This window comes from Anas platyrhynchos, chromosome 4 (assembly GCF_047663525.1).
Source record: "Anas platyrhynchos isolate ZD024472 breed Pekin duck chromosome 4, IASCAAS_PekinDuck_T2T, whole genome shotgun sequence".
Lineage (NCBI taxonomy): Eukaryota > Metazoa > Chordata > Aves > Anseriformes > Anatidae > Anas > Anas platyrhynchos.
This window is the reverse complement of record NC_092590.1, coordinates 14,915,757-14,929,745: the sequence shown is the minus strand read 5'-3', so window position 1 is coordinate 14,929,745 and position 13,989 is coordinate 14,915,757. Positions and strand designations below refer to the sequence as shown.

At 40.4% G+C, this 13,989-nt stretch overlaps 1 protein-coding gene across 4 annotated transcripts in view; it reads left to right on the top strand.

Moving 5' to 3' along the window:
* The window catches only part of LOC101794869 (probable E3 ubiquitin-protein ligase HERC3), a 36,832-nt gene that overhangs the window by 18,488 nt on the left and 4,355 nt on the right, over positions 1-13,989 (top strand). For 2 of the 4 annotated variants that reach the window (XM_027455804.3, XM_038177815.2), the window contains 11 exons: positions 1,182-1,293; positions 2,249-2,438; positions 4,120-4,283; positions 4,800-4,913; positions 6,157-6,180; positions 6,268-6,357; positions 7,693-7,863; positions 8,484-8,627; positions 9,960-10,126; positions 10,870-10,936; positions 12,276-12,358. In XM_027455804.3, the coding sequence (XP_027311605.2) occupies positions 1,182-1,293; positions 2,249-2,438; positions 4,120-4,283; positions 4,800-4,913; positions 6,157-6,180; positions 6,268-6,357; positions 7,693-7,863; positions 8,484-8,627; positions 9,960-10,126; positions 10,870-10,936; positions 12,276-12,358 (1,326 nt within the window). Of the gene's footprint in view, positions 1-1,181; positions 1,294-2,196; positions 2,439-4,119; positions 4,284-4,799; positions 4,914-5,253; positions 5,403-6,156; positions 6,181-6,267; positions 6,358-7,692; positions 7,864-8,483; positions 8,628-9,959; positions 10,127-10,869; positions 10,937-12,275; positions 12,359-13,989 lie in introns of those variants that run through there. The other 2 variants (XR_003496737.3, XM_027455805.3) reach the window with 2 other exon arrangements.

Here is a 13,989-nt window from a genome sequence, read left to right as displayed (position 1 = left end):
CTTTGAATGCGGAGATGAATGGAGTGTATGACTTGATCACCTCTGGGCAGTTCTCTTCCCACCCTAAGGATGTCCTGGCCAGTGCAGGACTTAACTTTCACAGAAGATCTGTGACTAAATAAATCATAACATTTGAAGCCAACGTACGCTGAGGTGAGGCTGTATTTAACTAGCTACTACTATGGAAATAACTGTTCTACTCCAGCAGACAATGTTTACCTTCTCATGTAATTACAACTGCATCAGAAAATTGACAAAGGCATCCCATGTTTAACCACTACCGTTTCCTTCACAGTGTGTCTGGTATGACAGTGTCTCAGGGATGAGGAGTGACATACCTGGGAAATCTTGAGGTCAATGGATTTGTAGCAATTACTGGTTTTTTACTAGCATCTGCAAAGATTTATGTGCATTTTTACTACAGGCTGTGGTGCTGAGAATCTCTGCTCCAGATGCTGCACATGCTCCAGGTGCTGAGCTAGGTAGCTTACCTGCTGGACTGCAGGACATTTCGGTGTCCCCAGATCTGGCTGTTGGACTGTGTCGTCCTCTCAGGCTTGCCTTCATTACCCCTTTTATACAGGTAGCCTGCGTAAATTACAGCCTTTCACACATAGCAGACAGGAGAGAACATTTCTGACGTCTGAAGACTGTTTACAACTGCTCCGTGGTTTGATTGCGATCTTTTAGTTTTAGAAAATTTGAGAGTGGAATTACCAAATTCTCTGAAATCTTGTTTGTTATGTTTTGAAAGCCTTTATCTGATGTTCTCTTGAATAATGTCATCTTATCACCCTTCCCTTTCTTGCTGGGTGTGATTTTCTATAAAAATAAATAAAGCGTATGTGAAGAAAATGCAGAGGATCCTGAAATGATAGATTGGTATTATATAGGTTTTTAAGCAGTCAGTCCTGTTCAGGCAGGTTATATTAGCATAGCGAGGAGTCCTGGGGAAACCAAAGAGTTTGATGAAGTGTTTATCTGCAAGAATCCAAAATCTAAGCAAGGCCCAGAAGAGTTCAGAAAGGGGCACTGTGCATCTTGTCCTTAGCAAGAAGATTCCAAGTTGTGTTTTGTTTCTAGTCTGATTCATTTCCTGGAGGTCAGGCAGTGCCAATACAGAGGTAGTGTTTTCAATTCCTTCAACTTACGTCTGTCTGTCTCTGATTTTTTTTTTAAAGAATTGATGAACATTTTAAAACCAGTCCAAAGACCCCAGGGATTGATTTGAACTCCACCAGAGTGCTGTTTGAGAAGCTGATGAACTCTCAACACTCCATTCTCCTAGACCAGGTATTGCACTTACAAATTTTTGGGTATTCAGAGGGGGTGTAAAGGCTTTGTCCTCTGAAACATGGAAGAAGAAGCACATTTTTTAGGGGAAGTTTGTATTTCAAATCTGCAGGCCAGATCCGTCTTGGTATCTGTGGATACATCTCCATTGACCTGGATGGATTTTGACCTCAGAAAATGTCTCAAAGATTTGTTTATAAAACAGTTTTTTTTCATGGCATTTAATACTTGAACTAACTGCTGAAATTAATTCTTGAATGTTATGCTTGAAAATAATGACTGTGTTCTTATTTCTTATGGGTCAGCAGTTGAGTACTTTCTGGTTGTTTAATTTATTCTAACTCCCCTAAAGCAGAGAAGACTTGGTGTGTTGAGTAGTCCTGTGGATGAGGCAGTCCTTGTTTTATGTACAGTGGGACCTGAGTACACTGAGCTATGGCACAGTGCAGCTGTTTATTGTAGGTGCCAGCGAGAGAAGTGAGTAGAAAGGTGTTGTGAGATGTTTTGCCAAATTGGAATTGTAGCAGGTGAAATTTTTCGTGTTATCTGCCTGCTTCAGACACAATTATTTCTGGAGAATTTTAGCTATACAGTTCTATGTCTTTTTTTTTTTTTTTTTTTGCCATGCTTTAATGCACACAAAAAACTAGTTCAGCAATGTTTCTAGTCTGAGAAATTCAATTCACTGTACTTCTAAAGCAGGGATGTGGCCTTCAGCAGGAAGGGTTTACTAACATAGATACCCTTGGAAAAAACTGCTCAAACATTTATGTCTTTTTGGGAAAACATGAATTTAGTCCTGTCCTGTGGAATGCTTTAAGGGATCAGTAACAAAAGCTGTTAAGTCCACCTGTGCTGTGTGTGCTCTGTTTCATTAGTATTTACTCATCTTCTATTTTGTAGGTGATCTATCATCCGGGATAAGTTGCCTCCTTTTGTCTTTTTTCCCCTGTAGATACTGAAGAGCTTTGAAAGTTTCTTGATTCCTCAGTTGTCCAGCTCACCACCAGACGTTGAGGCAATGAGGATCTATCTGATTCTCCCTGAATTCCCCCCCTTCCAAGATTCAAAGTATTATATCACGTTAACGCTTCCTCTGGCAATGGCTATTCTGCGCTTAGACACCAACCCCAGCAAAGTTCTTGGTAAGAGGCTGTCATTTAAGATGCATATTGCTCTCACGATCCAGGGAGAACACAAAGTTTTGGTTTAATTTTGGTGTTGTGTTAACTCTGACTTCTATGATAATTGAATATCCTTTGTGATACGGTGTTGCTATGAAGCAGCTGCCTCTAAAAAGCACCTGCGGACCAAAAGCGTTCAAGGAATCCTCCCCTAAAACCTATATTCCTAAGTAAAAGAATTTTAAACACAAAATATGAATTTTAAATATGAAATATGTGGGAATGAAGACTGTGCCATATAGGTAAGATAGAGGGAGTTAGTGAGTTATTGTAATATAAAACCTTTAAAATTTATGGTGGTGTGGATAATAAATGAGAATGAAATATTCTGCTTCTAAATTTAAAACAACTCAACCTGAACTTTCTAAGAACATGTACTGGGGAAGTTAAACTAATTGACCTTGTCTAATTTGCCTACATTCAGAGACTCAATTCCAGAAAATTTTAATGCCTCTATGTGAACATAGATTTTGTGTATCATGAAGATTAAGTGATCTTACTCTGTTAATTTAATCAGACATTGTCCACATTGAAATTTCTTTTCTGTGTAAGGTAAATAAATGAATATACTGCTAATATAAAGTTAACCTGATCAGTATAAAGGGCAGAAAAACCTATTGGTTGGTCATGTCTAAGCTATATGTATAAACAGTTCATCTCCTGGTTCAGAATCTTATTTCTACTAGCTTTATTTCCTATTAGCTCAATATAAGCTAAGTAGGAGATAAGCTACTCAAAAGTGTTACTTGTGTTTGCTAGGATATTACTTTTTTGTTATTTTCTTCCATTTCTTAATGTGATCTTATACTAATTCGCACAGTATTGTGTAAAACGCTATGTAACAGATTCAGACCTCCAGAAGCATTGCTCCAGTGAAATCTGTTTTGAACTTCAGTGATTTATTTATTATTTTATTCAAGGAGGTTTTGTAACCAGATTTTCTCCTATGCTCAGAGTTCCTAGTCCATTGTGACCGTTAGAATAAAGAAATATAAAGGATTTTTGTACTTCTCTCTGCAAGAATATGTTGTTTTGCTGACACTTGGGAGGCTAAGTTGGTGTTTGTTTCTAGCAGTTGATGTGATATTTTCCCAAGCTGCATCTTCTACTTTGCAGGTGGATTGGTTCTAGCAAAGACGCTCATAGGCAGGGTCCCTTCAGAGGAGAGGTAAGGGTTACTGCCCGTGGCAAGAAGGAAATCAGCTTTTTAAAAAAGAGGGAGCTTTAGTGCACATGTGTTAGGAGACACCTGACATCTGCTAGAGAAGGATGTGGTACTGATGGAGAACTGACCAGAGAACTACTTTCTTACCACTACAGAGAGACAATGTTTTGTCTGCAAGGTCACAGTATCTTGAATATGAGCTTCTTGAGATGGTTGAAAAACCTTGATTTCAGGCTCTTGCATTGATCAGGGGTTGGGACTGTGTGGTGAGTGACATGGTTGGTTGTGAGTGGAAAGGTTCTCGAGTTCTGGAATCTGCAGCTTACTTTGCTTGCTTTCCTATTGCAACAATTAGGAGAGATGTAGGGAAGTTTTTTAAACTGTTTTTAGGGGTGTTGCCCTATTTTCATCTTTATGTAGGGGAGTATTCTGTGGTGTTCAATTCAGGATGTATTTTTATGTTCCTTTTCTTTCCAGATAACTGGTGGTCTCAAGTGTGCCCACGATATTTCCTTAGGCTGGTGGATCTCTATAAAGGTGCAGTAGTTTACCTCCTCAGTGGAAGAAAGACATTGTTGATCCCGGTCTTGTTCAGTAGCTACATTACAGCTGCTCTCAGACTTCTGGAGAAACTCCACAAGGTAAGCCTTGGGTGTACGTTGGCTCAAGATGCCAACATGCAGATACTCACTTGGTCTTGTCTGTCCTTTGGCAATTGATGGGGTGAATTGGTGACAACCCTGGCTTGCGAGCTGTCTGGTGTCACTGAGACACCACAAGATGTTAGTGGTTTTCCTGAATTCGGTGTACTTGAAGGTTGCTTAGTCCTTTCTCAAATACTAGGAACAGTTCACTGTGAAGACTGCTGCTGTTGAACCAGCAGACAGCGTGCGCTGTTGTGACACAAATGCCTGTGTTATTACACTTTCTGCTCCTGGTATGTTGGTGCTGTCTAGTCTTGGATGAGGAGGAGGGAGAATTAAAATGTCAGAAGTTTCTCAGTTCTTGGTTCATACTAAAATAAATGGGATGATGACTTCTTGCAGGACTTTCTGGGGCCTATTGTTGCAAGCTGCTATATTTGATTTTATGAAAGCCTGTTCTAAGAAAATGCTGGATACATCCGTATTTTAAAAAACATCTGTTTTCTTACCTAGGTAAATCAGAAGGTTAAACATGTAGAATATGATAAGTTTTATATCCCTGAGATTTCCAGTTTGGTGGACATTCAGGAGGATTATCTCATGTGGTTCCTACATCAGGCTGGAATGGTAAGAGCCACTTTTGTCTCTCCAGTCGTTAGAGATCTGCATTTTTAATATCCTTTTTGAGAGTGTAATGTAATCAGTATAGGAGCATCTATATGTTAAATCTCTCAGATTTGGATACTTGGTAGCTTGAAGTTGACTTAAAATAAAACCAGAAGAGCTAGAGTTAACGATATTTAACTAATGTTTGCAACAACCTCTGTGATTATTCATGTGAATCCCATTCAGTCCCTGCACAAAGGGATTAATTCAGTCACTGGATCCTTTTAATGTAATCAAGACCTCAGGAGCCAAGTCCTGTATTCTAAAATTATAATTTTTACCCTTTACTTCTGCTGTTTAGGCAGGTATTGTGAATAATATAGCCAGTGGTCTTAAAATGTTGCTCTGTAAGAGGAGGCAGTGTGACGTTCTGGCTAGGGGACTGAACCAAGACTCAAGAGATGTGGGTTCTATTCCTGGCTCTTCCAGTAACCTGCTGGGTGATCTTGGGTAAGACCCTTCACCTCTTTTATGCCTCACTTTCCCATCTTTAAGAAAAGAGATAACTGAACTGAGGGCTGGAAAATGCTGTATGGGAACCCAGTGAGATTATTTAAATAATGCAAGGAAAGAAATCCCAGATATGAGAAAACAAAAAGACATCCATCAAGGGATGCTGCAAGAGTAAAATCAGACTGTAGCAAGAATTTCTGTATGTGTCTGTATGCACTTTCTAAATGTTGTGTGTGCTGTGTTCCCTCTCCCATCTTCCGTCATATAAATAGTGCTGCTCTGTGCTTGCTTTTAGTGAGCAGAGCAATAAAATAATGACTCAGTTGGATACAACAGTAATAGTTAAAATTGTATTGATAGAGCTAACGAGAAGAGTAATTTGTGTTGCAGGAGTGGCCTTGTATTGTTGTGTTGTGGCCTTATGTTCTTTCCTGTTGTTTCATGTGGTCTGTGCCTTGGGGATAGTTTTCTGGTTGTTTTTCATAAAAATAAGTTTCACCTCTGGCAAGCTAACAGGCTTCTGTGCCAGTTAGTCCTCTTAGTAATGTTTGATGTGCAAGTTTTGGATTAGGCTTGTGCATTGTCTTGAGAAGGAAGTTCCCATGCTTTTTTTTTAAGAAGAAAAAAGTGGCTTGTTGGTCCCAGAGGAGAAAAAATTTGTGGGTCACGTTTGAACTAGTCTGTCCTAAAAAATATCTGACACAATCAAGAGAGTAAAAGTTTCCTTTTTTTTTTTTTTTTGCCTTTGCAGAAAGTTAGACCATCCATCATGCAGGTAAGGAAATTGTGTTTCGTGACTCTTTTTTGAAGCAGTGCTTCTAGAAGCTGTACGTGGGCACCAGTCTGTCTGTGTGTCTTGCAGGATGCCGTGACGCTCTGTTCTTATCCCTTCATCTTTGATGCTCAGGCTAAGACCAAGATGTTACAGACAGATGCAGAACTACAGATGCAGGTAATCATTCTCTCTTCCAGTTTTCCTGCCTCATTTCTTTTTGTCCTGCCTTTTACATTGGTGCCTGAATGGAAGGGAGTTCACTGGGGGTTACTTTGTGCCTCATTTTATTGTTTCTGTGATATGAGAGAGCAGAATAGCTGGAAAAGCTCTTAGCCCTATCCAGGGCACACACAGTGCTGAGTTTCTTTTACTTCAAGAGGTTTTTGGTAACATCAGAATTGCCAGATGTGCATATCAGGGAAAAGTAAACTGTACCTATGGAAGGAGCACTCGCATATTTATGAGAAGGATAAGAAGAAGTAAGGTGAGGTCTCTATTAGAGGAGCTGGAAGGTTTTTGGGTGAGTGAGCACCTTTTTGAAGTTTGTGTGCAGCACAGGAGTGGTTGTCAGAACTAAGGGTTCAAATCTGAGACTGTTTGTGGCTCTAAGCAGTGGCTGTTGTCAGCAGCTAAGCCACCCATTTGCAGTGAGAGGTGCAGACCTGGGGCCCTCCAGGAGCGTGTCACAGCAGGTGTTAAGCTTCGGTGCCCCTTACCCTGAAGGTGGCAGCCAAGCCAGACTCTGGTAAGGGCATCTGGCCTCTGTGCCAATGTGAACTGCTCGGTGCTGGGCACTGCTTAGGCAGGTGGCTCCTGAAAGGGACAAAGAACTGGGCACTGGTTCCTCATCCAGTGCAGCCAGGGTGTGGAATTGTCCCACAAAAAGTTTAATTTGCCCTGAGAGACAGGATCTGTATGAAGATGACCACTTGGAGGCCAAAGAATTGTCTTTTTAACTGTATTTACAATGAATTTGCCACTTCATACAGACAAGGCATGAGAATCAATGCTCTCTGGGTGGTCAAAGCTTTGACCAGACTGTGCATCTTTCCTGACACCAGAAAATCGCTGTAGATGAGGGCTTTGAATTGTATGCAGTGGGTTCCTCACAAGGCGCACATCTTCTCACATGGTGTTTTAGTAACACCGTTCTCCCTTGTAGACTGATTTTATCAGGGTTGTGCTCACACTGAGTCTTTTGACTCAATAGAAGTATAAATAAAGCCTTTTTCTTCCAGCCACCTAATGTCAAAAAGTGTTCAGGAGTTTAATATCTCTGTTGCTCAAATTTTTGAATTGCTCAGTGGACTCAAATGTATGGATGTGGGAAATAGGGGGGCAAATGGGAACACACGCACACACTTGTACAGAGTGGGCAGGCAGTCCTCATACCCTGAGGAAGCCAAACTGAAAGAGTAGGGAAGAAAGGAACATCAGGCACATAACTGTTTTCCCTCTAGAAGAAGAAAGGAGCTGAACAGCAGCTGATTTTCATGCCTCTGTTATCTACAGGTGGCAATAAACGGTGCAAATTTGCAGAATGTTTTCATGCTTCTCACCCTGGAGCCTCTGCTGGCCAGAAGCCCTTTCCTGGTACTTCATGTCCGCAGGAGTAATTTAGTTGGTGATGCTTTAAGGGAGTTGAGCATCCATTCAGATATCGATTTGAAAAAGCCTCTTAAGGTAAGTTTTCCTTGAACCCTCTCATGCAGCTGACACTTCTGAAGCCTTTCCTCCCTTCACATTACCACTTTGCCAGTGTCCTGCCATAGGTGTAGCAGACAAGGGCACATTTAATCAGTGGGAGAGCTGAATCTTTCTCCTGTCTGACTCCTGGAGTGTTTTGGCAGTAGTCAGTTTACATGAAGCCAATTAGAAGGCTTACTCTTTTTCTGGTGTCTCTCCTATATAAGGGACGGAGGAGAAGTAATGTCTATGATATTGCACAGTGTCTGTTTCACCATGCTGCTGGGATGGGCCACTTACAGTAGGATGTGTTTTTAATATCTGAGAGGTTGCTACGAAGTTCAGCAGCTGCTGCCTGTTGCTGGGAAGACCGGTGGTTATTTATGTCTTGGCTGCTATCTAACAGGAACAACATAAGGAGTTAAATTTTCAGAGTATCAGATTTGCCACTCCGTGTTCCCTGTCCTTACCTGCAAGCAGAGCACTTGAACTGGCTGAAGATTTTGGTGGATTTGGATGTGTCAGACAAATTGCTTTGTGTGGCTTCCAGTTGGAAACTTGTCTGATTCACTCTGTCTCGGTTCTGCATAATTGTTACTGACCTGCTTTTTCTGCAGGTCATCTTTGATGGTGAGGAAGCTGTTGATGCTGGAGGAGTGACAAAGGAATTCTTTCTCCTCTTGCTAAAAGAACTCCTCAACCCCATCTATGGCATGTTCACTTACTACCCAGAGTCAAACCTGCTGTGGTTTTCAGACACGGTGAGCCATTGCCCTCTCTACACACAGGCTGAAATGATGTGCTGCTTCAGATGTGATTGATTAGTAGCAAACTGTGGAAAAGAAATGATCTTCCTCCAGGTTTCCTCCCACAATACAATGTGAGCTTTATTTATGGTCAGTGCAAATTAGTATAGGTTCATTAACTTTATCAGAACCGTGATACTGATGCCTGTTAAGGAATTGGCTCTTTCTCTTTATTTTTATCCCATAACAGGACTTAATATATCAAGTATCAGATGACAGTTCTTAGAACTCTCAGATAGCACGAACTGCTTTTCATGCTATTTATATGAATAATTGTGCTATTCTACAGAACCCCAGGTTCAGGTTATACTGGCATTAAAATTTAGTGCTTGCCTTGCCATTCGCTTATTTGTAATCAACCCACTTGTTCATGCAACACAGTCACCTTCAGGGCCTAAACTCGTTAATGCTTTATGTGAGGAAGTTCCTGAATAGCAAGAACACTGTAGTGAATATTGGGTGGTTTTGGAAAGGTGGGGAATGGAAGTTCCCTCTACCTGTCAGATAGCTGGAGGTGATGGTTCATCTCCTTCTTTCCTCACCTTCCTAGTTAGTGAGGAGAAAAATGACAATGTCATTGTTACCTTCGGGTGCATCTGTCCTGGTGGGGGTTCTTTTAATTTATTAATTATTCTATAAGGAAGGAAATGGCACAGCATCTTCTGCAACTTGTAAACAGTATTGCAGAACAATTATTCTTCATGTTAATGCATGTAAAATAACAAATCTTTTGACACTAAAATAATGTCAATCACTGAAAATATCTAAGTTGTATATTTACAACATTTAGCAAATACAGGCAATGAGACTGTTACCGACATACCAACATGACAGTATATTTGTGAAGGAATGAAGGTCTCTATACCAACACCTACCCGTTTGCCTGGGTGGCACTGTGGTTACACATAAACCTTTAATAGAGGATAAGATGGGTGGTAGGGAGAGAAGTGTTAGACCAGTTTCTTGCAGTTCATAGCTGGCAAACGTTGAAGCTTTGTTAATGTCTAAATGCAGAAGTATTTAAAAAGGAAATAAAAGGCAGATAAGGTGGAAACTAAGTGTTGCTGTGTCCACAGCTAATCACAGCTTGCAGAAGTAACAGGACTTGGTTCTGAAGCTTCATTTCTGTGCCACACTCCAGCAAGGCTAGGGACAAGGAATTTACAACAAGACTGGGACCTGATGCACTCTGATACTGTCCCAGTTGGGAAAGTGGGGGCTGGCTTCTTCGTGCATGGGGTAAGAGTGCTGTGCGTCTCATCAGGGTTTCTCTCTGTGGTTTTGAAGTGTTTTGTAGAACACAACTGGTTTCACTTGATCGGCATCATCTGCGGTCTTGCAATCTACAACTTCACAGTGGTAGACCTTCACTTCCCTTTGGCTCTGTACAAAAAACTCTTGAATGTGAAGCCCTGCCTAGAGGATTTGAAGGAGCTGTCCCCTACGGAAGGAAGGTATGAAAAACAAGATTTGCATCCTGTCTGGGATGGGAAACCAGGGTGGGATGTGTATATTGGATGTGAACTTACTGCATCCGTGAATCAGTGCAACTCTGACCTGTTCCCATGCCAGAAGATAGGGAGTTGAATGGGGTGAAGGAATGACCTTTTTAAAAAGACATATTGAATCTCTTCTACGTAATTGCATGGGCATATTGGTTTACTTTGATACTGAGAGGTTAAAATCCCAGTGTATGACTGCTGTCTTCATGTTTCTTTTGAGCTGCTGTCCGATTTACCATCAAAAAGCTGCAGGTCTAATAGTAACGAAGTAAAGTGCTAGGAAGACAGCAGCAGGATTTTGAGGGATAGTAGAAGGATATCTTCTACGTAATGGGGATAAAGTTACAGCTTCTCACCACCCTCTTTGTTTCTTCAGGCCTTTGTGTGTAGATAGCATAAATATCTAGCAGTCCTTGAGAACTAGAAATGTGACTGTTCTGAGGCTGGCATCATTAATGGGGATACATGATAATTTGTGTGGACTGGCATGTAACCCGCTTCTAACAAAGCATCTCCTCATTTGAGGCATATTTCTTTTTTACTTCTTCAAGTGAATCAGAGATGCTCTCTCTTGCAATCCTATTAACCAGATGTGTGATGCTGTTTACTTTTGCTAATTTTATTTTCTCTTTTAAATGTTTAACTTTTTGAATCTTGTTTTTTTTTTCTCATTTCTTTCCATGACTCTCATGTAGGAGTCTTCAGCAACTTTTAGATTACCCCGGGGAAGATATAGAAGAGACATTCTGCTTGAATTTTACAGTAAGATACATTTAACATATAAGTGTTGTGATAGTCATAGTACAGTTGAAGCCCATTCATGTCTATCATAGTTTATTCAAAAATATGCCTGTAGCATATACCCACATATTTAATGTTAAAATATTAAAACTCACTTGTTCTTTTATATATGATGATGAAAAGTAAGCTAGTAAGTAGATTAAGTAGAGTGATTTTCAGAATATCTTTATTGTCAGTGCGGCATGTGACTTAAATGACAGTGTCCAAGATCTCACACGAGACAATGAGAACTATATTCCTGAATCCTTCTTGAAACTGTAAGTTAGGCTTTGACATCACCGGGTCAATTCTTGAAATGCTAACACAATTTAGAATTTTCCTTGCTGTCATAATACTAATAGTTTTAAACTTCTAAATTCATAGTGAGTGTATATGGTCAGACTTCTCAGAAACCACATTCTTCTAGGAGATGTACTAATGCAGTTAGTTTTCCTCTGCTTATATATATATATATATATATATATATATATATATATATATATATATATATGCGCATATATTATATATATATATTATATATTTTATATATATATATATATATATATATATATATTATATATTATATATATTGAAAAGAATAAATAACTGATCTTGGCTGTCAAAATCAAGGTCTGTTTGAATATGAGAGGGCACTGAGACAGGTTGCCCAGAGAGGTTGTGGATTCTCCTTCACTGTAGAAGTCCAAAACCCACCTGGAAGCCATCCTGCGCAACGTGCTCTAGGGGATCCTGCTTGGTGAGGGGGTAGGAGTAGATGATCTTCAAATGTCCCTTCCAACATCGGCCGTTCTGTGCTTCTGTGAAAATATGAGGCCCTTTCACGTATGGCAACTTGACAATTGACCCTCCTGCATTTTGTTTGCATGACCAATTCTGTATGTGCTAAGTATGTTTGTATTGGTACCATTGTAGGCCTGGCAAAAGCAGGAATTTTTGGTCATGCTGTCTTACAGTGAGAGCAGATGAAGTAATCTACTGACCTTCCATTAAATTAAAAAAACAAAAAAACAAAAAGGAATACTTTTTATTAATAGAGCATATGGGCTTAGATAATGTAGGTTTTATTAGTTATAACTTTTTTTTTTATTTTTACAGGAAGTTGACCTAAAAGGATAGTTTTTTCTCTTCTGACTTTGCTTTTAGGCTTGATAGCAGTCCTACAGCAAATGTAAATGATGTGAAGTAGTGAAACAGGAAGAACATTTACAGCAGGCAAAAAGTGTTCTGCATTTACCCTTTATCTTTCTGCAGGCGTATGACCTGAGAAGTACTTCTGGTAAAATTTTCTCATTTTGTGTAGATCTGCAGGGAGAGCTATGGTGTGACAGAGCAGAAGAACCTGATCGAAGATGGAGACAATATTCTGGTGCAGAAGGACAATAGGTGAGAGGGGTAATATGGGCGGATGGACTCACTTGTGATGAAGTCAAATGCATTGCTACAGAAACTTTATCTGAGGTGAAATGTGGGAGAGGATTAGAAGTCACTGAACAAATTCTTAGACCGGTTGTTCAAAAGTTACTGGATGCTAGTCGCACTTAAGAAATCAGGTTTTCATTATCTTTTCACCAGTACTTGAAAAATGTCCCACAACCTTTTGGATGGACATCTTCCCTATAAAAGATCTTCATAGAGACCCCCAGCACAGCTTTCTCGTGGTAAATAGAGATTGCAATGTGATTTTCACCTTGGAGGTTAGTCCCCCTGATGGTGTGAATAGGAATTACAATTCCTGTCCTGTGACCAAAAAGCAAAACCGAGACTGGCAGACTTGTTCATGCTCTCTCTTTAATTCTAGAGCAGAAAATCGTTCCCTCATATATGTCTGATAGAGGGCCCTCATCCCTTAGTGGAGCTGCAAGGCACAGGTGTATGTAAACTGCTTCTGCTTAGCTAGCTGCAGGTAGTACAGTTACCATTTTCCTTCCCTTTTTTTTTTCTTCCATCTGCTAAACTGTTTTCTTCTTATAATCCTATAATTGGATTTCTTCAGATGCCTTTATTACTTGAAACAGCATTCAAATTCTTTCTCTGCTGGCAAAACAGTGTGATCCAGTGATTAGTCAGCAGCTTGGTTAGGGGCTTGTGCTAAGATTGTTTGAAGACCTTGCTGGCAAGTCTGGAGATGAAGTAATTTCCCATTAATCAGATTATTTAAAATGGTTCTGATTGTGTCTACAGCCATTGCCGTAACAAAAGCTTTGTCTGTATTACCCTCTCAGTTACTTCACTGCTGCTGCAAAAGGTGCAGCTTTACAGCTAGATACCTACCTCCATGCAAACCCAAGAGGAGATGGGCAATACAGGAGACTTTGAGAGAGTGAAGTAAAGATGTAAATGCCAGTGATAGTCTTTTTTTTATTTTTGGCTAGGCATGCACATTCATGAGGAAAAGGTCTTTTCTTACACGGTGTGCCGTATTGGCCTAGTGGGAGGATCAAAGGTTTTGGCTAGAGCAAAAGTTTGGGAAGAGCATCCTGGTTAGCTCCTTCAATACCAAGTCAGGAAAGGCAAGAGAAGCAAATCCGGCAGCGCCAGCTTAACACATTCCAGAATGCAATGGCTTTGTCTTGACCAGAGTTTTGAACTCAAGCTAACCTCTAAATCCAAGTCTAGACGTGGCTGTCAATTCATCCACCTTACAGTGCTTAATGACTTCCTCCGCTGCTGTGTTTAGAGGTCAGGGACCAAATTGCTGCCCTGCTGGCCTCAGGAGCGTGCTGTGTGCATGTCTGTGGGCATCGTCCTTCCTACTCGAGGGAAGGTTCACTGTTAACTGAAGAAATTCACAGGATTGCTTTGACTGAAAAATACCAAGTAGGAAATGCTTGCGTTTTCCCTTTCTTCTTTGGAGTTTTGGTAAAGAGTTCGTGACCGTAACAGCCAAGGAGGTATTAAGCAACAGTTAAGTGCTTAATCAGCTTGGATTTCTGTAATGCTCACGTGATTATCAGCAAAATGACCATAAAACAAGCGCACTGGAAAATGCCCCTGTGCTGTATGATTTCTTATTC